The 21,383-nt window shown below is 52.1% G+C and overlaps 1 protein-coding gene across 8 annotated transcripts in view; it reads right to left on the bottom strand.

The window, feature by feature from the left end:
- KASH5 (KASH domain containing 5) overlaps window positions 1–16,048 on the bottom strand; it is a 31,753-nt gene extending 15,705 nt beyond the window's left edge. For 4 of the 8 annotated variants that reach the window (XM_077980929.1, XM_028838962.2, XM_077980923.1 and 1 more), the window contains exons 1-8: window positions 8,925–9,127; window positions 8,705–8,809; window positions 7,994–8,180; window positions 7,455–7,519; window positions 5,264–5,330; window positions 4,838–4,999; window positions 3,898–4,015; window positions 3,519–3,569 (exon numbers count right to left, since the gene is read on the bottom strand). In XM_077980929.1, coding sequence (XP_077837055.1) covers window positions 3,519–3,569; window positions 3,898–4,015; window positions 4,838–4,999; window positions 5,264–5,330; window positions 7,455–7,519; window positions 7,994–8,180; window positions 8,705–8,809; window positions 8,925–9,006 — 837 coding nt within the window. In that variant the 5' untranslated portion in view covers window positions 9,007–9,127. Of the gene's footprint in view, window positions 1–3,518; window positions 3,570–3,897; window positions 4,016–4,837; window positions 5,000–5,263; window positions 5,331–7,454; window positions 7,520–7,993; window positions 8,181–8,704; window positions 8,810–8,924; window positions 9,128–12,323; window positions 12,461–13,556; window positions 13,684–15,928 lie in introns of those variants that run through there. The other 4 variants (XM_015124566.3, XM_077980926.1, XM_077980927.1 and 1 more) reach the window with 2 other exon arrangements.
- Between the last annotated feature and the right edge of the window lie 5,335 nt (window positions 16,049–21,383).

Below are 21,383 nucleotides of genomic sequence, written 5' to 3'. Positions count from 1 at the left end.
TATTTTGTAGAGACGGGCTCTCACTATGTTGCCTAGGTTGGTCTCAAACTTCTGGCCTAAGCAGTCTTGCTTTGGCCTCCCAAAGTGTTGGGATTACAGGTGTGAGCCACCATGCTGAGCCAGAAAGTTTTTTTTTTTTGAGATGGAGTCTTGCTCTGTCACCCAGGCTGGAGTGCACTGGTGCAATCTTGGCTCACTGCAACCTCTGCCTCCCGGGTTCAAGCGGTTCTCCTGCCTCAGCCTCCCGAGTAGCTGGGATTACAGGTGTGCACCACCACACCCGGCTGATTTTTGTATTTTAGTAGAGACGGGGTTTCACCATGTTGGCCAGGCTGGTCTCGAACTCCTGATCTCAGGTGATCCACCCACCTCGGCCTCCCAAAGTGCTGGGATTACAGGTGTGAGCCACCGTGGCTGGCAAGTTTTTCATTCTTAAAAAGGGATGTTCTGAAATAAACTGTCACATCCTGCCTGCACTCCATGTCTCACACGGTACAGTCATCCTGCTGTGAGGTTCCCATTGCCTCAAGGGGGTGAGTTTTCATGGAAGAGCCAGAAAATAGCAAAAAGTGTTTGGATTTCAGTGTAAAAAACATACCGTACATGTAGGACAAATTTTTTTTTGGGGAATACATGATCTACCTGGACTAGGCAGAGATCCTTAGAGCTGGGGGTGGCATGCAGGACAGTCAGAGAAGAGAATAGGCTGAAAACAAGCCCGGAGTTTTCCCCTAACCCAGGGCTAGCGATGAGGGGTGGAGGGAATGGATGGAGAACCACAGAGCCCTGGATGTCTTGGGATCTGACAGGCCTTGCGTGCACTTCCCAGAGCACTCTCAGAGTCATCACGGTGTGAGAATAATAGAGATGCTACTTTCTTGTGAAAGCAGAGGCCTCACTGGTGGGTTGTCTCCAGACCTCTGCCCACCCCAGCCCTGTGCTCTCCGGTTTGTCAAGGCTGGGTGGGGTTTGGGATCCTTCAGGAAAATGAGCGAGGGACAGCGACTTTGCTAACAGCTCAGGGACACCAGAGGAGTCTCTCTTCTGTTTCTCTTGCCCCAGAGAAGCCACATCTCCCCACCATGAGCACCCACCCCGACCTGGGGAAATGAGGCAGAGGCTGTGGACAGCGACCCCAGCCTCTTCCCTTTCACAGAAAAGCAGCTAAACCACCTCCGTGGCTCTGGAAGGGTGTGGAAGTGGTGGAGTGAGAGTCCCAGCCCGGATGAGAGATCACCACCAGAAGATGAAGAGGATGGTATGCCCAGAGATCCAAAGGTAATGTGGGCCTCGCACTGGATGCCAGCACACAGTGGTGACAAACGTTTGTACAAAAACCATCAATCTCATGAACAGCAGAGAGAAGAAACATTGAGTGAGGACCAGCAGCTTCCTAGCGCACTTGGCTCCTTCGTCAGTCTCCTACAACTTAGATACCACCTTGAGGTGGGGGGTGGTGACAGGTTTCATTGTCAATTGATGAGTTTGTTTCAATCTAAAAAAACTTAGGTGGGCCCCGAATGAACTAAGATGATGTTTTTCTGTCTCAGATGGAACGGGGCTTGAATTAAATGTGAAGCTGAACTGGGTCTCTTCATATTGTTTGCTAGTCCCTCAGTGAAATGCTGTCAATCCCCAGAACAAGCCTACTGAACAGATACCCTTCTTCCAGTTCTTAGAAAATAAAAGTAGGCCGGGTGCAGTGGCTCACGTCTGTAATCCCAGCATTTTGGGAGGCTGAGGTGGGCAGATCACCTGAGGTCGAGAGTTCGAGACCAGCCTGACCAACATGGAAAAACCCCGTCTCGACTGAAACAACAACAACAACAATAAAAAAAACAAAATTAGCCAGGCGTGGTGGCACATGTCTGTAATCCCAGCTACTCGGGAGGCTGAGGCAGGAGAATCACTTGAACCGGGAGGTGAGCTGAGATCACTTGAACCTTGAGATGAGCTGAGATCACGCCATTGTGCTTCAGCCTGGGCAACAAGAATGAAACTCTGTCTCAAAAAAGAAAAGAAAGTAAAAGTAAAGGCTTGAGGCCGGGCGCGGTGGCTCAAGCCTGTAATCCCAGCACTTTGGGAGGCCGAGACGGGCGGATCACGAGGTCAGGAGATCGAGACCATCCTGGCTAACCTGGTGAAACCCCGTCTCTACTAAAAAACACAAAAAACTAGCCGGGTGAGGTGGCGGGCACCTGTAGTCCCAGCTACTCGGGAGGCTGAGGCAGGAGAATGGCATAAACCCGGGAGGCAGAGCTTGCAGTGAGCTGAGATCCGGCCACTACACTCCAGCCCGGGCGACAGAGCGAGACTCCGTCTCAAAAAAGAAAAAAAAAAAAAAAGTAAAGGCTTGAGAAGGAGAAGTCACATGCTTAAAGGTTGCCTATTGTGTAAATGGCAAAGATGAGATTTGAACTCAAGGTTGACTTCAAATCAATTTTTTTTTTTTTTTTTTTTTTTTTTGAGAGGCTCTCGTTCTGTCACCCAGGCTGGAATGCAGTGATGCAATCTTGGCTCACCACAACCTGTCTCCCGGGCTCGTGCAGTCTTCCCACCTCAGCCTCCTGAGTGGCTGGACTACAGGTGCACACTACCATGCCTGGCTTATTTTTCTATTTTTTGTAGAGACGAGGTTTTGCCATGTTGCCTGGGATGGTCTTGAACTCCTAGGCTAAAGGGGTCCACCCACCTAGTCCTTCCAAAGTGCTGGGATTCCAGGCATCAGTCACTGTGCCTGGCTGTTTTATTCACTGTAAAAAAATACGAATATAGAAACAATGCGAGCTAACTGTTTTTGTTTTTTTGTTTTTTTTTTTTGAGATGGAGTCTCGCTCTGTCGCCCAGGCTGGAGTGCTGTGGCCGGATCTCAGCTCACTGCAAGCTCCGCCTCCCGGGTTCCCGCCATTCTCCTGCCTCAGCCTCCCGAGTAGGTGGGACTACAGGCGCCTGCCACCTCGCCCGGCTAGTTTTTTGTATTTTTTAGTAGAGACGGGGTTTCACCGTGTTAGCCAGGATGGTCTCGATCTCCTGACCTTATGATCCGCCCGTCTCGGCCTCCCAAAGTGCTGGGATTACAGGCTTGAGCCACCGCGCCTGGCGAGCTGTTAGTGAGCACATCCTATGGGTCCTACCTCGTGCCCAAGACTTTACAAGTATCCTCTAGTTGAAGTCTCACACAACCCAATGAGACAGATGCCATTGTTTTGTTCATCTTTATAGGCAAGGCAACCGAGGCACAGAGAAGGGAGGGACTGGTCCAGGCTTATGTAGGTGGCCTCAGCCTGAACCCGTGTAGGCTGACCCCATGCCCCACACTCTCGTCAAGCATGGTAGTTCTCACAGTGTGGTGTAACCTCAGGGACATTCCCACACTACTGACATTCTGAGGTCTCCCCAAGCCGGCTGAAGGTTGTTTGGTGGCAGGCTGCTGGGGTGTTGGGGGCAGAAGGGAGAGGTGTCAAGAAGACCCTAAGGACTAGGGAAGGGGTGGGGGTGGGTGCTGGGCCTCCACTCACCTCCTCCTGCAGAGTCTCCATCTCAGCCACCAGATGCTGCTGCTCCTTTTCCTGACCAACCCCAGAGAGAGGACAAAGGCTTCATTTCCAGCCTCCTTGCCCCCATGTTGCCCTTCTCCCACCCCTGAGAACACAACCAGGGCCTGGGTCATTGAAGGACAGGGTTGGGGTAATGGGTCTGGGAAGCCCTAATGGCTCCTGCTGTCTCCTTTGTCATGAGAAGGATGGCAGGTAAGATTGAAAAAGTCTAGGGTGAGCAGGGCCTGGAGAGAGGGAGAAAGCCAGGTGGCCTCTGCCCCCTCCTACTCCATAGTCACACTGCCGCTCTGACTCCAGGAAACAGAGAGAGGGCACCTTCTTTCCCCTGGGTCAGACCCACCGCCTGCCGGGCTTGGGCCAGAAGGCTGCGATTCTGTTCCTCCAGGCTCCTGGCCAGAGTCTTTAGGTCCTCCAGCTCCTCATCCACGGCCTTGGCAAACTGCAGAGCCTGCTGGGTACTGAATGGGGGTGGGGGTGGATGAGCCATATGAGAGAGAGGAAGGCAGAGAAGCACAGAGACAGATCCATTCTGAGAGACACTAACAACAGAGAGATCCCAGGTGGTGGGCAGGGACAGAGACCCAGAGAGAGGGGAGGAGAAAGAGACCTGGTGGGGGCACAGAGACCCACTTTTAACCTAAAAGAGGAGGAGGTGGGAAAGAGACCTAGAGAGAGTGGGGGACCAGAACAGGGAGACCATGATAAACATGAAGAACGACAAAGCACAGAGAGACGAAAGGGCAAATGACATGAAGAATCAGAGAGAGGAAAAGAATAAAGAGAGAAATCTGGCCTGGGTGCAGTGGCTCAGGCCTGTACTCCCAGCACTTTGGGATGATAAGGCGGGAGGATGGCTTGAGCCCAGGAGTTTGAGACCAGCATGGGCAACACAGTGAGACCTCATTTCTATAAAAAATAAAACAAAATTAGCCAGGCAGTGTGGTGGGCCTGTGGCTACTTGGGAGGCTGAGGTGGGAGGATCGCTTGAGCCCAGAGGCAGAGGTTACAGTGAGCTGTGATCACGCCCACTGCTCTCCAGCCTGGGTGACAGAGTGAGACTCTGTCTCAAAAAAAAAAAAAAAAAAAAAAAAGAGAGAGAGAGAGAAGTCTGAACCCTCCTCCAGGGAAAGATAAAAAGACCAAAACAGGCTGAGAGATAAGAACCAGAGAGACACAAAAGATGAAAAACAGAAAAGGGAAAAGAAAGGACAGGTACAGAGTCAAAGACGGAGCAGGATGCAGACAGCGAGCATGGGAGATAGAGGCCAGGTCGAGCCCACCTGCGAAGCTGCTTGCGCAGAGCCAAGATCTCCTCCCCAAGGCGTGCCGACCCCTCCTCAGCTGTCTCCACGCTCCGCTGGAGTTTGGCATTCTCCCCAGCCAGACGTTGGTTGCTGAGCTCCAGGTCCTCCAGGCTGCTCAGCAGGTCAGCTGTGGCTTGCCTAGGGGCAAGGAAGGGGTTCAGGTCACTGTCCACAGCCCCTGCCTCATTTCCCCAGGTTGAGGTAGGTGCTGGTGGTGGGGAGATGTGGCTCTTTTAGGGAGAGAGAAACAGGAGAGAGACTCCTCTGCTCTCCCTGAATTTTCGGCAAAACTCCGTCCCTCACTCATTTCCCTGAAGGATGCCAAGCCCTACCCAGGCCTCGGCAGGCTGGAGGGGACAGGGCGTGGGCAGGAGGGTCAGGGAGGGCTGTGAGGATAGGTACAGCTCAGGTCTGGGGTCTTCGTCGCTGAAGCTCTCCAAGTTGGCTGGCTCCTCAGCTTCTGGGCATCCTGGAGGGAGACAGACAAGAGGGTGTTGGCTTCCCTGTTACCCTTAAATGTAAGGTGCCCCAGGGCTATGAGATTGGTCTCTGTCTGGCTCCACCCTCGTCTGTGCTCTGGAGGATCTCATGGGCTTTTGGGGCTGCAGTTATACCCACTGTAAAGCCCTCTTCCTTGTCTTCTACCTTGAGCTCAGGCTGGATCTCCCAGATAACCCCAACCCCCCACATTCTTTACACCCAACACTGGTCAGCACTTCACCTTCCCCTTCCCAGATCCCCCACCAACCACCCAGCCACTGGGCGGACCTGGCTCCCTTGCTCCCTGTCACCCCCAGTCCAGCAGAGCGCAGGCTTCTTCCTCTTGCCCCTGACTCTCTGCTCCACCCGTCCTCTCTGTCTCCACACCCCGGCCCTTGCTTTCTCCTCTTGGACCCTCACCACAACCTCTTCTCTGGCCTCCTGGCCTCTAGTCCCTCCTCTGCTCGCAGCCCTCCCTGGGCCTCTAAGCCTGATGAAGGAGGTTGAAGAGAACTTCCTTCCCTCCCCACCGTTTTTTGTATGGCTAGAGAAATGGAACATGACCACCTTTTTTTTTTAAAAGACAGGATCCTGCTCTATTGCCCAGGCTGGAGTGCAGTGGTGTAATCACGGCTCACTGCAGCTTTAACCTCTCAGGCTCAAGTGATCCTCCTGTCTCAGTGTCCCGGCTGGGACCACAGGTACATGCCACCACACTCAGCTAATTTTTTATTTTTAGTAGAGATGGTGTCTCACTATGTTGCCCAGGCTGGTCTCAAACTACTGGGCTCAAATGTTCTTCCCACCTTGGACTTCCACAATGCTGGGATTACAGGCTCACGGCTGTAATCATGACCACTTTTTTTTTTTTTTTTTTTTTTTTGAGACGGGGTCTTGCTCTGTCGCCCAGTCTGGAGTGCGGTGGCGTGATCTCGGCTCACTGTAAGCTCCGCCTCCTGGGTTCATGCCAGTCTCCCGAGAAGCCTCCTGAGAAGCTGGGACTACAGGCCCCGCCACCTCACCTGGCTAATTTTTTGTATTTTTAGTAGAGACGGGGTTTCACCATGTTAGCCAGGATGGTCTCAATCTCCTGACCTCGTGATCTGCCCGCCTCGGCCTCCCAAAGTGCTGGGATTACAGGAGTGAGCCACCGCACCCGGTCCATGACCACTTTTTTATGAAGCACCTCCTATGTGTGAGGTCCTGGGGATATAATGGTGAGCAAACCAGCCAACTAAACCCAGGCACCGGTGGCTAACTAGATAATCAGATTTCCTTTGCAGGTAGATGTTCCAATGGAAAGGCCTACAAGTCTAGGAGTGAGCATGGGAAGCAGGGAACTCTAGCCAGGGGCATACCAGGGCTTCCCCTTTGCCAGAGGTGTGAAGGATAACGGCCTGGAGCGGTGGCTCACGCCTGTAATCCCAGCACTTTGGGAGGCTGAGGCAGGTGGATCACCTGAGGTTGGGAGTTCGAGACCAGCCTGACCAACATGGAGAAACCTCGTCTCTATGAAAAATACAAAATTAGCTGGGCGTGGTGGCGCATGCCTGTAATCCTAGCTACTCGGAAGGCTGAGGCAGGAGAATCGCTTGAACCCAGGAGGCGGAGGTGGCGGTGAGCTGAGATCGCGTCATTGCACTCCAGCCTGGGCAACAAGAGCGAAACTCTATCTCAAAAAAAAAAAAAAAAAAAAAAAGGCTAGGGGGTTGGGGAGTGAGGAATGGAGGGGAACAGCCTGAGCAAGGGCCTGTGCTGGGCAGAAGTGGGGCACATTCGAGGAAGGGCAGCAAGACCAGTGGGCCTGCGAATGCCTGGACTAGAGTGAGGAGGGGGTGATGTTAATGATGATGGAGCAGAGGTAGGTGGGGCCTTGTAGGCCTCTCTGATAGGGCTGGTGTGAGGAGGAAGAGTTGGAAACCATCCTCTGAAGAAAAAAACCCCAAAGCTCAGGGAAGGAAGGGACGGAGGACCTAGAAAGTCACACTCACAGCTCTAGGCTACAGTAAAGGTCCCTGGTTCCCACCCTATCCCTTGCTCTGCCCTGAGTGGTAAGTTCCCACACTGTCTGACCCAGGGCCTGCCTGCTTCATTCTATATATAGCAATCTCACCAGATGGCAGTTGCTGGGAGGTCAGGGCTCCCTCGAAGGCGGTCTCCTCTTCCAGCTCTAATCCCCTGTATCAAAGGGATGAGGCTTAGAGCCCCACTGTAGCCGCCCCTCAGTCCTCACCAGCCACAGGCAGGGGGATTGCAGGTGGGAGGAGGGGACCGGGTCAGGTGAAAGCTGGCACCACAGGGTAGGAGGGTGAGGCCAGATGGCAAGTGCCTGCGGCCAGATGGAAAAGCAGGAGGGGCAAGGAGTGGGTTGGGTGAAGGGATGGCGAGGGACCTCTGCCAGCCCCAAGCCCCTCCCTTCTCCAGCCCCATTTTATTTGTCTCCCAGACCCCCTCTGCCTCCTCATCCAAATTATTTTGTCCTCAGACTCCCTATCTACCCCCTCTGAATCCCATCTCTTCATTTTTCTCTCCACAGCCTCGTTCCAAACACAGTAGGTCCTTGGGCCTAAAGGATGCTGGCTCCAGTAAGCAGGTATGAGGTTAGATCTTAGGAAGGACTTCCCAGAGGAGAATGAAGGTGTGGGGACTCACCCGTGTAGTTGACAGGCAGCAATCCAATCACGCATGACAACCAGGAAAGTGTCCAAGTCCACAGTGGCGTTAGGGCCCTCCCCATTGGGGTCCAGGCTGTTGGCCAATGTTTGGAGGCGTGCATCCTGGGGGCCCTGGCCTGTCACCGCCTCCAGGTAGGCCAGCACCTGGGTCACAGCCACAGTGCCTGGGACAGAGCATGCAGTGAGGGGGTCTGGGGCAAGTGGGGAGTGGTGGGTATGGACTGGCAGCAGCTTGGGAGCAGGATGTCACTGGCTAGGCTGGTGGCACTCCTGCTCCATAGCCCAGTGGAGACACACTGGGCAAGCCCTTTCCCCTCCTCTGAGTCTACTTTTTCACCTGGAAATGGGGCCCAGTCATCCCCCTATCACAAGGTGAACCAAAGGGGATGGACATGGGGACAGCACCAGCCATGCCCCACTCCACCATGGTGGCTGCCTCCCTCCCCCATCCCACGACCCCAAAACTCTACCCTCTTCCATCAATGTCCCCCAGGTTTTCCTCATTCTAAAAGGCCTTCACTCTGTTATCCACTTTCTTCTTCCTGAAGCTTCCCAAAATCACCTACTTTGTTCCTGCAATACCCCCAAGAGGGGCCCTAGCCCAGTCTTCTCCCTGAGGCTCCCCAGTTCCCAGCCTCCACCCCTCTCCCGCCCGCGCTGGTCCCTAGCACCCCTCCTGCCCCACCACCTGTCCTCTGAGGGTCACAAGCTTCGAATGTGGAGTTGAGTATTTGCTCCTCCAAGCTGACCGGCATCCCCAGCCTTGTCTCCTCAGGCTGCTCCCAGAGGTACACTGGGGAGACAAGAGGGTTCAGCTCACCAGTGAGAAGAATGAGGAAGGAAGAGGGGTGACCCCAGGTCCTCAGCCTCCTGGGCTCTGCAGAGGGGAGGGAATTCACTCAGAGCACCTAGAGTTAGGGCCAGCGGGGAACAGCAGGAAGCTTCAGGAGGGGGCAACAACGTAAGGGTCTCTGAGTTTCTTCCCCCCATCTTTCAGACCAGGAAGTCCCCCCGGCTGTCTTTTTGTGTCCAATTGGCTTAGGAGCCCAGAGAAGGACACTCTGAGATCACCCTTTCCTCCTCTCCTCTCCAGCCTCCCAGGCTGGACTCAGAAAAGGACAGGGCGGGGGAGGGCAAAGAAGAGAGGATTCTGGGAGGAGCTGAGAGTGAAGGGGGGCCCAGGAGCCAGGAACAATCCAATAATGCGTGGGCAGCCCAGATCGATCCCGCCTGCTGCATCTCCGGTCTCCCAGCCCACCCTGGGGACCAGGTCTCTCTCCTCCCTGCATCCCTAAGGCGAGGCTGGCATCATTGGAGCCCATGGCCGGGGGCTGAGACATGAAGGGATGGGGTAAACCAGGCAGGGTGGGCAGTGAGGGAATGGCTATGAGCTGGATCAAACCATATGCGTGTGTCACATAGACCTGGGTGCAGAGTCCAGCTGCACATCTGTGGGCAAGTCTGTTCTCTCAGAACCTCAGTTTCCCTACTGGTAAAATGGGGGGTGGGTGGGTAGAGTGATCCTCCTCACCAGGGCTGAGTTAGCTCTGTGTATGTGAAGCACACATGTGTACACACACACACACACACGTCCTGGGGTTTATTTGTCTACTGTTGTAGCCACAACACCTGCACATAGTGGGTGCTCAACAAATGCTCCATGACATAGGAAGAGATCCTCAACTGCAGAAGCCACTGGGACTGGCCCAGCCTCCCTCCCAGGGCTGGAAGTGACCTTCTAGGCTCCCTGCCCTGGCCTTGAACAGCTGGGTGCAGCAGCTCACTGAGCACAGGCTGCAGGACTGGGTAGATCCAAGGGGTAACTAAGGCTTGGCCTCAGACAAGTGGCGGCACTTGGGGCAATGGACTCAACTTCTCTTGGGCCTCGGTTTCTTCCTCTGGAAAATGGGGTTGGTGTTACCTCTTTCCTAGAGAGAAAATGAGATAAAATCTAGAAGGGCTTTGGCAGAGGGCCTGGCATGTGGTGGGGACTCAAGAATAGAATTGAACACTTATTGAGCATTTAGTAGGTGCCTGGCCTTTTCTGGGCACTTTACATGAACTGTCTAGTAGCATATTAATAATCGATGCTATTATAATCCCTACTTTACAAATGAGGGGACCAAAGCATAGAGAAACTAAGAACTCAGCAAAGGTCACCCTGTTTAACATATGAGTCAACTTTCTCATCCCTCTAGCTCTTCCTGGGTTCTTCGCAGTGCATGACATTTACATTCCCTCTGGCTTGAACCCACGCTCCTAGGTTTGGCCCTTGGGAAGGGGCGTGTGAACTCACAGTTAGGGAAGACCAGGGCTTTAGCCCCAGTCTGTTTTCCTCCTCTCGCTGTCTTTTTTTCTGAGACGGAGTCTTGCTGTGGTACCCAGGCTGGAGTGCAGTAGCGAAATCTCCGCTCACTGAAACTTCTGCCTCTGGGGTTCAACCAATTCTCCTGCCTCAGCCTCCCGAGTAGCTGGGATTGCAAGTGCCTGCCACCAGGCCCAGCTAATTTTTGTATTTTTAGTAGAGATGGGGTTTCACCCTTTTGGCAAGGCTGGTCTTGAACTCCTGACCTCAAGTGATCCGCCCACCTTGGCCTCCCAAAGTGCTGGAATTACAGGCGTGAGCCACCATACCCAGCCCCCTCACTGTCGTTCTCATGTTACATGAACAAGGATCGTGAGGCCCAATGAGATCGTTCACCCAGGGGGGCTTGCCAGAGCGAGCGAAGCTGGGAATAGAACTCAGGACTGGCGTCAGGTCGTGCTGGCTCTGAGGATCAGCATGTGTCTGAAGTCGCATCCCAGGATTCCCCCAGGGAGATGTCATTCCTGTTCCTGAGAAAGATCTCCTTCCTCTGTGTCTCTCTCTCTCTCCTCTATGTCTCTGTCCTTGCCTCTTCTTTACATTTCTCTTTGGCTCTTTCTATCTTTCTCCCAGTCTCTCTTCCCCATGTCCTGTCTCTGTGCCTCCATGTCCCTTGTCCCCATTTTCTTTCCTGTATCTCAGTCTCTGTGCTTCCCTTCCCATATCTCAGCCACTCTCCATTCCCTAAGCCTTCTATTTTCTTCCTCTGCTCTTTCTTTTTCCCTCTGCCTTCCTCTGTCTCCACCTCTCCTTCTGGGTGTGTTCCTACCTTTCCTTCCGGAGACTCTGGAAGCTGGCTCAGCCCTTGCCACCCAGATCCCGGTGGCTGCACGCCCTCTGCTGGTGCAGGTGAAGTTTAGATGGCCTGTCCTCTGGTTCCCACACCCTGGTGTCTGCCTCTGACCCTCCTATCGGGAAAGCTTCCTGAGGCCTGGGGCTTCGTAGAAAAAGACGCAGGCTGTGCTGTGGATGCCTGGGAGCCTCTAAGAAAGGGGCCCTGCCATCCCCATCAGACTGGGTTCTCTCACTTGGCAGATGAGTTTCAGAGAGGCAACGCCAGTGCCTCCTCCCCACCCCCTGAAGCCGCCTTTCACACCCATTCAGCCTGTATCCATCCGTTCATTCAACAGTAACTGAGCGCCTACAATGAGTCAGGAGTTGCTCTGGGGTCCCAACCAATAGGGCAGTCTCTCCTTCCGGAGCACCTCAGCTGAGGCGAGTGTGGATTGAAATGCTCTGTTAGTGTAAAGTACACACTAGATCTTGAGGACTTAATATGAAAAAAAGAGAATATCTGAATACATTTTTATATTGGCTACAGACTGGATATATTTTATATATATAATATACCTGTATATATATAATATAGAGGGTATTACTCTGGGTATATAAGGAAAATCTATTATTAGCATTCATTTCACCTGTTCCTTTTTTCTTTTAAAAACTATTAAATTACATACGTGGCTCATATTGTACTTCCACAGGACAGCGCTGCTCTAGGGACTGGGAATACCAGAGTGAATAAAACAGACGCTGCCTTGTGGAGCTCATGCTCTAGTGGGGGAGGCAGAGACAAAACATGACAGATGTGAGCACTATGAGAAGTGAAGCAGGGCAGGGGAGAGAGTGTCACAGGGCAACTGCTTTACATAAGTAAGAAGTACCATCTGGGCAGTTATCTGAGAGGAGTAAGGGGTGCGGCTGCTTGTGCTCTCACACAGTCCAGCCTCCCCACAGGAGATAAGGGGTACAGACAGGTGGGCGGGCATACAGTAGGCACTTAATCCACCAGAGTCCCTTCCCTCCCTTCCACCCTGCACTCATGCAAAGGCTCAGCTACCCTCAGTCACCTCTCCCAAGTCCCCGAGTCACAGCCTGGTGCCCATTCACCCATGGCTCCCTCCTCACCCTCCCTGGGGCAAACAGGGTCCCAGTCACTTACTTTCCGCAGTGGGACCACCCACCGGGCCCTCGGGCAGGTCCATGGGCCACCCCTGCTGCTGCGCAGCTGCTGGCAAAGCTACCAGCCTCCCTCCTTCACAGGGAGGGACGGAAAAGGACCAGCTGCCCTGCGCACTCCTGGAAGGAGAAGCAGGGGAATGGTGTCCTCGGAGCAGCCACCAAGGGTCGGGGCCTGCCTGGCCCCACCTGTGCTCCAGGACCTCTGGATCCTCACAACCTGTTTGCCACCCCCGCTGGGACCTGAGCAGCTCGGCTCCGACCTGTTTTATGGATTGGAGGTGTGGGTTGGGGAACGAGGCGGCTGACATCAAAGCGGCTAGTGGGTGGGTCGGAGGGTGTCAATGCCTCCCTTCCTTCACACGGCTCATCGCTGGCCCAGGCTGCCTGGTTCTCTTCCCTGGCCTTTGTCCCAGCCTCCTATCCCCAGGCTTGCCCTCCAGTCTGTCCCCACAGGGCCCCAGAGCCAACCTGCCCCTCCCCTGCTCAGTACCCCTGCATGGCTCCCCGAACCCTGGGGACAGGCTAGACCCTGGCCCTGACGCCAAGGCCCTGCATGGCCGACCGCCCACCTCAGCACCCCAAATCGCACATGATGCTCCAGCCACACTGAGCTGGACTCTGCCTGGGACGCCCTCCTGCATCCTGCCTCGGCTTCGCGTGGCCTTTTCCGGGAAGCGAGCGGCTGTGTCTGACTCCCACACGGCCCTGGACAGCTGCCGTTCTTGCCACATCAGCCTGGATTTGGCCGGCTGGCTTCTCACGGGAGTTTGATCTTGCTTCGCCCCCTGCTCCCAACCCTCCCGTGGCTCCCTAGTGCCCCAGGACTAAGTTCCAGTCCCTCAGGCTAGAGTGGCATGGAGTAGTCTCTGAAGCTCCTGCCTCTTCCTGTCCCTTTTCTCTCCATCGGGCAACCCGTAGGTCTCTCCTCATCACAGCCCCAAATCTGCTGCTCCCCTGGGTTCCAACTCAGAATGTACACGGTCCCCCAAGCCCAGGCCACCTCCTCCTCATCCCTGCCAGCCCCACTTGCGGCTGCTCTGGGCAGTCACTGAAGCAGTGACAGGAGTTTGGGGGGCCCCATCCTGCCTCCATTCCACCCAGGCCAACCCAGTGTCTTAGTGGCCGCACTCTGGGAGCTACAGAGACCTGAGTGCTGCTATCATCACAGCAGGCATGGGCGCCCCTTGGGGCCACCAGTCGAGCCTGGGCTCACCTGTCCTCACCCAGCTCCCCAGCACCTGCTCTCCCTAAGCCACGTGGGCCCGCTGCCACCGTGCACTTCTGGAACGTTCTGGAAACACAGGTCTTTGAAGAGACGCCCTTCCAGGGTCTGGAACACCCTGCAGGGTGCAAAGGGGGGCAATGGCCTTGGCCGGGCCCTGGCGCACGGGCTGGGTTTGGGACGAAGTCCTGAGGGACCCCGAGGGTGTTGGTTGATCTCGGGGGTCTGATGGGACTGGGACGGGGACACTGAAGCAGGATGGGGCCCTGGCAGGAGCTCTGGGTGGTGTGTGCCTTGGAGGGCTTTCAAGGGCTCTGACAAGATTTTGGGGGGGTCTCTGGCTGAATTTCTGAGGAGTGTCTGGCTGGATTTTGGGGATTTCGATTTCTGTGGGGGTCTCTGACTGGATTTCAGGAGTCTCTGGCTGGATTTCGGGGGTCTTGATTTCTGCAGGGGTCTGACTGGATTTCTGGGGGCTCTCTGACTGGATTCTGGGGGCTTTGATTTCTGGGGTCTCTGTATTTTGGGGGTCTCGATTTCTTCGGGGGTCTCTGGATTTTAGGGGTCTTGATTTCTGCAGGGGTCTCTGACTGGATTTCTGGGGTCTCTGGCTGGATTTTGGGGGTCTTGATTTCTGCAGGGGTCTGACTGGATTTCTGGAGGTCTCTGGCTTGATTTTGGAGGTCTTGATTTTTGGGGGGTCTCTGGATTTCTGGGGGTCTCTGGCTGGGTTTGGGGGGTCTTGATTTCTGCAGGGCTCTCTGACTGCATTTCGGGGTCTCCATTTCTGGGGTGTCTTTGATGGACTTCTGGGCTCTCTGAATCTGAGGTCTGACTGGGTTTGGGAGGGACCTGCCAGGATTTCTGGGGATCTCTGACAGAAGTCCAGGCATCTCTGCTGATTTGGGGAGAGTAACAGGATCTTGGGGAAAGTCTCTGGCAGGCTCTGAGGGACAAGTCTGACAGAACTTCTAGATGATTCTGACAGGATTTCGGGGGTCACCTATAAGATTTTCTGGTGGACTCCTTTCAGAATTTCTGAGGGGATGTCAGGATTCTTTTTTTTTTTTTTTTTGAGACGGAGTCTCGCTCTGTCGCCCAGGCTGGAGTGCAGTGGCTGGATCTTGGCTCACTGCAAGCTCCGCCTCCCGGGTTCACGCCATTCTCCTGCCTCAGCCTCCCGTGTAGCTGGGACTACAGGCGCCCGCTACCTCACCCGGCTAGTTTTTTGTATTTTTTAGTAGAGACGGGGTTTCACTGTGTTAGCCAGGATGGTCTCGATCTCCTGACCTCGTGATCCGCCCGTCTCGGCCTCCCAAAGTGCTGGGATTACAGGCTTGAGCCACCGCGCCCGGCCAGGATTCTTTTTTTGAGACTGAGTCTCACTCTTGTCACCCAGGCTGAAGTGCAATGGCACGATCTCAGCTCACTGCAACCTCTGCCTCCCACGTACAAGCAATTCTCCTGCCTCAGCCTCCCAAGTAGCTGGGATTATAGTTGCACACCACTACACCTGACTAATTTTTTGTATTTTTTATAGAGACATGGTTTCACTTCCCCGGGATGGTCTCTATCTTCTGACCTCGTGATCTGCCCACCTCGGCCTCCCAAGTGGTCAGGATTTTTTTTTTTTTTTTTTTTTTTTTTTGAGACGGAGTCTCGCTCTGTCACCCAGGCTGGAGTGCAGTGGCCGGCTCTCAGCTCACTGCAAGCTCCGCCTCCCGGGTTCACGCCATTCTCCTGCCTCAGCCTCCCGAGTAGCTGGGACTACAGGCGCCCGCCACCTCACCCGGCTAAGTTTTTGTATTTTTAGTAGAGACGGGGTTTCACTGTGTTACCCAGGATGGTCTCGATCTCCTGACCTCGTGATCCGCCCGTCTCGGCCTCCCAAAGTGCTGGGATTACAGGCTTGAGCCACCGCGCCCGGCCAGGATTTTTTTTTTTGAGATGGAGTTTCGCTCTTGTTGCTCAGGCTGGAGTGCAATGGCGCGATCTCGGCTCACCGCAACCTCTGCCTCCCAGGTTCAAGCGATTCTCCTGCCTCGGCCTCCCTAGTAGCTGGGATTACAGGCGACTGCCACCACACCCAGCTAATTTTTTGTATTTTTAGTAGAGATGGGGTTTCTCCATGTTGGTCAGGCTGGTCTCGAACTCCCGAACTTAGGAGATCCGCCCGCCTCAGCCTCCCAAAGTGCTGGGATTATAGGCATGAGCCACCACGCCCTGCTTGGTCAGGATTTTAATAGGATTTGGGGGGTCCTGACGCAGGGGAATCTCTCCCACAATATGGGGGGCTTCACTAGGATTTCGGTAGGGGCTGGGAAGGGCCACTCTGGGGAACCTCGCCACGGGGCAGGGCGCACCTGGAGCCACGTCCTAGTCTCGGGACACAACCGACGGCCACGAACGACGAACGGCAGTTGAGTTGGGGGAGGAGTGCGTGAGCTTTTCCCGCCAGAAAGAGTAAAAGGAGGCGAGGGATCGCGAGTGCGCGTGCGCAGCGTCTGAGCCCCGCCCCTCCCCGTCCGGGCTCCTCCTAAGACTCAGGTGGACACCGGCGGCCGTCGCGTGCCACGCATGCGCGCTGGCGCAGCGGGCGGTGGCCCGAGAGTTTCTGTCTGGTGGTGGAAGGCGGGGATGGCTGCCCCCGCCATGCTGTGGCTCGTGTTCTCTTCGGCTTCAGGCTTCGGTGAAATGGGCCGAGGAAGAGGGAATTTAACTGAGAGACTCCTTGTCCGTCCCATATTTCTTTCTTTTTTTTTTTTTTGAGATGGAGTCTCGCTCTGTCGCCCAGGCTGGAGTGCAGTGGGGCAATCTCTGCTCACTGCAAGCTCCGCCCCCCGGGTTCAAGTGATTCGTCTGCCTCAGCCTCCCGAGTAGCTGGGATTATAGGCGCCCGCCACCATACCCGGCTAATTTTTGTATTTTTAGTAGAGATGGGGTTTCACCATGTTGGCCGGGCTGGTACCGAACTCCCAACCTCAGGTGATCTACCCGCATCAGCCTCCCAAAGTGCTGGGATTACGGGCGTGAGCGACGGTGTCCGGCCTGTCCTTTCTATATATTGCCAGATTTTCTTTTCTTTTCTTTTCTTTTCTTTTCTGTAAGATCCCTGTTGGGTTTTGTTAACAAGGCTATGCTGATATATAATGTGTGGAGAAGTGTTCTCTCTTTTTCTGTTCTTTGGAAGTGCTAGTGTAGGATTGATGTTATTTATTTTTTATATGTTTGGAAGAAGTCACCAGCCATCTGGACCTAGAGTTTTCTTTGTGGAAATACTTTAAATTACAAATTCTATTTCTTTTATAAAAATACAATTATTCAGATGCTCTATTTTATTTTTGGTAAGTTGTGGTTTTCAAGGAATTTTTCCATTTTATCTAAAATTTCAAATAATTTGCATAAAGTTCATAATATTGTCTTTTTTTGGAGGGGGAGAAATGCGGTCTTATTATGTTAGGCTGGTCTCGAACTCCTGGCCTCAAATGATCTTCCTACCTTGGCCTCCCAAAGTGCTGGTGTTACTGGCATGAGCCACCATGCCCAGCCAATCTTTTTAGTATCTGTAAGATATGTGGTGATGGATATTAATAATTTGTGCCATCTCTCTTTTCTCTTCTCCCCTCCCCTCCGTTTACCCTTCTCCTCTCGCCTCCCCCTTCTCCCCTCCCCCTTTCTCCCCTCCCCCTACTTCCCTCTCCTTTCCCCTTCCCTCCGCCTCCCCCCCCTCCCTTCTCCCCCTTCCCTTCCCCCTCCCGTCTCTTCCCCTCCCACCTCCCCTCTTCCCCTCCCCTGTACCTTCCCCTACCTTTCCCCGCCTCCTCCCCTCCTCTTCTCCCATTCCCCTACTCCCCTCCTTTCCACTCCCGCTCCCCTTCCTTCCCTCCCCCTTCCCCTTCCTCCTGTACCCTCCCCTCCCCTCCCCTCCCCCTTCCTCTCTTTTTGAGACAGGGTCTCACCCAGGCTAGAATGCAGTAATGTGACCCTAGCTCACTGTGGCCTCCACCTCCTGGGCTCAAGTAATCCTCCTACCTCAGCCTCCTGAGTAGGTAGGACTTCAGCCATGTGCCCTCAAGCTCCTGATCTGCTGTTCTTTTTCCAGCTTTTTCCCTCCAACTTCTTGAGGTGAATGCTTAGGTCACTGATATTTTTAGGTCGTTAGGTCATTGATGGTTTTTTTTGAGACTCGAGTTTCACTCTGTTACCCAGTCTGGAGTGCAGTGGCGCCATCTTGGCTCACTGCAACCTCTGCCTCTAGAGTTCAAGCGATTCTCCTGCCTCAACCTACTGAGTAGCTGGGATTACAGGCGTGCCCTGCCATGCCTGGCTAATTTTTTGTATTTTTAGTAGAGTTGGGGTTTCAACATGTTGGCCAGACTGGTCTTGAACTCCTGACCTCAGGTGAGCCACCTGCCTTGGCCTCCTAAAGTGCTGGGATTAGAGGCGTGAGCCACTGTGCCCAGCCAGGTCATTTGATTTTTAATAATCTCTTCTAATACATGCATTTAGAGCCACCATTTGCCTTCTAAAAACTTCTGTAGCTACACTTGACACATTTGTTATGTCACATTTCTATTATTATTTTTTGAGACAGAGTCTCGATCTGCCACCCAGACTGGAGTGCAATGGCACCATCTTGGCTCACTGCAATCTCCACCTCCTGGGTTCAAGCGGTTCTCCTGCCTCAGCCTCCTGAGTAGCTGGGATTACAGGCATGCACCACCACACCCGGCTAATTTTTGTATCTTTTGTAGAGATGGGGGTTTCTCCATGTTGGCTAGGCTGGTCTCGATCTCCTGACCTCAAGTGATCTGCCTGCCTCAACCTCCCAGAGTGCTGGGATTATTGGCATGAGCCACCATGCCTGGCCACGTTTCCATTATTATCAATTCAAAATATTTTCTAATTTGACCTGAGTGATAATTTTTAGAGATATATTGCTTACTTCCCTGTTATATTTTTATTATTTATTTATTTATTTATTTATTTTTGAGATGGAGTCTTGCTCTGTTGCCAGGTTGGAGTACAGTGGCATGATCTTGGCTCACTCCAACCTCTGCCTCCTGGATTCAAGCGGTTCTCCTGCCTCAGCCTCCTGAGTAGCTGGGACTACAGGCACGCACCACCACGGTCAGCTTTTTTTTTTTTTGTATTTTCAGTAGAGACAGGGTTTCACCATGTTGGCCAGGACGGTCTCAATCTCTTGACCTCGTGATTCGTCCGCCTCAGCCTCCCAAAGTGCTGAGATTACAGGCATGAGCCACTGCGTCTGGCCCCGTGCTATCTTTTTATTATTGCTTCGTATTTAATTCACTGTGGTCAGAGAACATACAAACATACTCTATATGATTTCCCTTCTTTGACGTTTGTTGAGATTTGCTTTATAGTCCATGATTTGGTCTGTTTTAGCAAATGCTTCATGTATATTTGAAAAGAGTGGCCAGGCACGGTGGCTCATACCTGTAATCCCAGCACTTTGGGAGACCAAGTTGGGTGGATCATCTGAAGTCAGGAGTTCAAAACCAGCCTGGCCAACATGGCGAAACCCTGTCTCTACTAAAAATACAAAATTAGCCAGATGTGGTGGCATGTGCCTGTAATCCAAGCTACTCAGGAGGCTGAGGCAGGAGAACCTGGGAGATGGAGGCTGCAGTGAACTGAGATCGTGCCACTGCACTACAGCCTGGGCAAGACAGAGTGAGACTCCATCTCAAAAAAAAAAGAAAAAAAAAAAAAAGGCCAGGCATGGTGGCTTATGCCTGTAGTCCCAGCATTTTGGAAGGCTGAGGCAGGTGGATCACCTGAGGTTGGGAGTTCGAGACCAGCCTGACCAACATGGTGAAACCCCATCTCTACTAAAAATAAAAAAAAAAAAAAACTAGCCAGGCGTGGTGGTACACGCCTGTCTTCCCAGCTACTTGGGAGGCTGAGGCAGGAGAATTGATTGAATCTGGGAGGCAGAGGTTGCTATGAGCCGATATTGTGCCATTAGACTCTAGCATGGGCAACAAGAGTGAAACTCTGTCTCAAACAAACAAACAAAAGAACAGAGTGCATATCCTGCAGTTCAGCTATGTCAGGTCAAGTTTGTTAATCCTGCTATTCAAATCTTTAATATCTTTACTGTTTGCTTCTTGTACTGAATGACTGTGGATTTTTCCATTTCTCCTTTCAGTTCTGTCATTTTTGCTTTATATATGTTGAAGCTATATTATTAAATGCATGCAGATTTAGAACGGTTGTATCCTTCTGGTGACTTGACCCTCTTTATTACCTTGAAATGTCCTTTTTTACTTCTAGCAATGCTTTTTGCCTTAATGGCTACTTTGATGTAGAGATTACTCCAGCTTTCTTTGGTTAGTGTTTATATAGTGTATCTTTTTCATCCTGTAACTTTCCATCTTTTTGTGTGCTTACAGTTAAGGCATGTCTCTTGTAACAGCATATAGTTGGGTTTTGTTTTTATGCTGACTGCTAATTTTTGACTTTACCAAAACTCTCAGTGAAGTGTAATATCTATATAGAACAGTCCACAGATCATAAGTGATAAGCTTTATGAATTTTCAGAAATTGAACCCATCTGTGTTATCTAAACCCATTTCAATATACAACATACTACCTGCCTCCGAGACTCTTCCTCATGGCTCCTTCCAGTCCCTACTCTCCTAAGGGTGACTTTTACCCTAGTTTTTTTTCTTTTTCTTTTTTTGTTTTGAGACAGAGTCTCCTTCTGTGGCCCAGGCTGCAGTGTAGCAGCGCAATCTCGTCTCACTCTAACCACCGCCTCCCGGGTTCAAGCAATTCTCATGTCTCAGCCTCCCGAGTAGCTAGGATTACAGGCACGTGCTACTGTGTCTGGCTAATTTTTGTATTTTTGGTAGAGACGAGGTTTCACCATGTTGGTCAGGCTGGTCTCGAACTCCTGACCTCAGGTGATCTGCTCACCTTAGCCTCCCAAAGTGCTGGGATTACATGCATGAGCCACTGTGCCCGGCCTACCCCAATTTCTAATGACATAGATAAGTTTTATTTGTTTTCTTATTCAGAATAAATAAAACCATACAGAAACTTTTTTGTTTCTGGTTCTTTTGTTAAACGTCATATAAGATTCAACCATGTTGTTGCATGTAGTTGTAGATCAGAAAATATGTGCCTTTTATTTGGAGTATTTAGTGTCAGTTACTTAAAAATATCTTTATACAGTATTTTTTAAATTTCAAACATACATAAAGTAAACATAATGAACCCATATATACCTAACACGTAGCTTTAGCAATTATCAACATTCTGCCTTTTTTTTTTTTTTGGAAACAGGGTCTCTCTCTGTTACCCAGGCTGGAGTACAGTGGCGCATTCTTGACTGACTGCAACCTCCATCTCCCAGGCTCAAGCGATCCTCCCACCTTGGATCTGTGAGTTGATGTCTTTCATCAATTTTGTAAAATTCTTGCCCAGTAGTTCGTTAGTATTGCTTCCTCCTCATTGTTTTTTTCCTCTCTTCTAGGACTCTAATATGTATTTCTTAGACCTTTTAACCATGATCTGTATGTCTCATTTGTTTTTAATGTATTTTCTACCCTATTTCTGTGTAATTTAATCTAGATATTTTCTATTGATCTGTTTTCCAGTGTGTCTAACCTGCTGTGGGACTAATCTACTGAATTTTTATTTAATTAATTTATTTTTAAGTTCTAGAATTTATATTGGATTCTTCCCCACTCCTTAGATTCCAGTTCTCTGATGAAATTATCCATCTTTTCATCTATTTTTGGGGAACATATTAATTATAGTTATTTGAAAGCCTATATCTGAGAACTC

This window comes from Macaca mulatta, chromosome 19 (assembly GCF_049350105.2).
Source record: "Macaca mulatta isolate MMU2019108-1 chromosome 19, T2T-MMU8v2.0, whole genome shotgun sequence".
Classification (NCBI taxonomy): domain Eukaryota; kingdom Metazoa; phylum Chordata; class Mammalia; order Primates; family Cercopithecidae; genus Macaca; species Macaca mulatta.
Note: the sequence above shows the minus strand (reverse complement) of the source record. Positions and strands in the feature narration are given on the sequence as shown.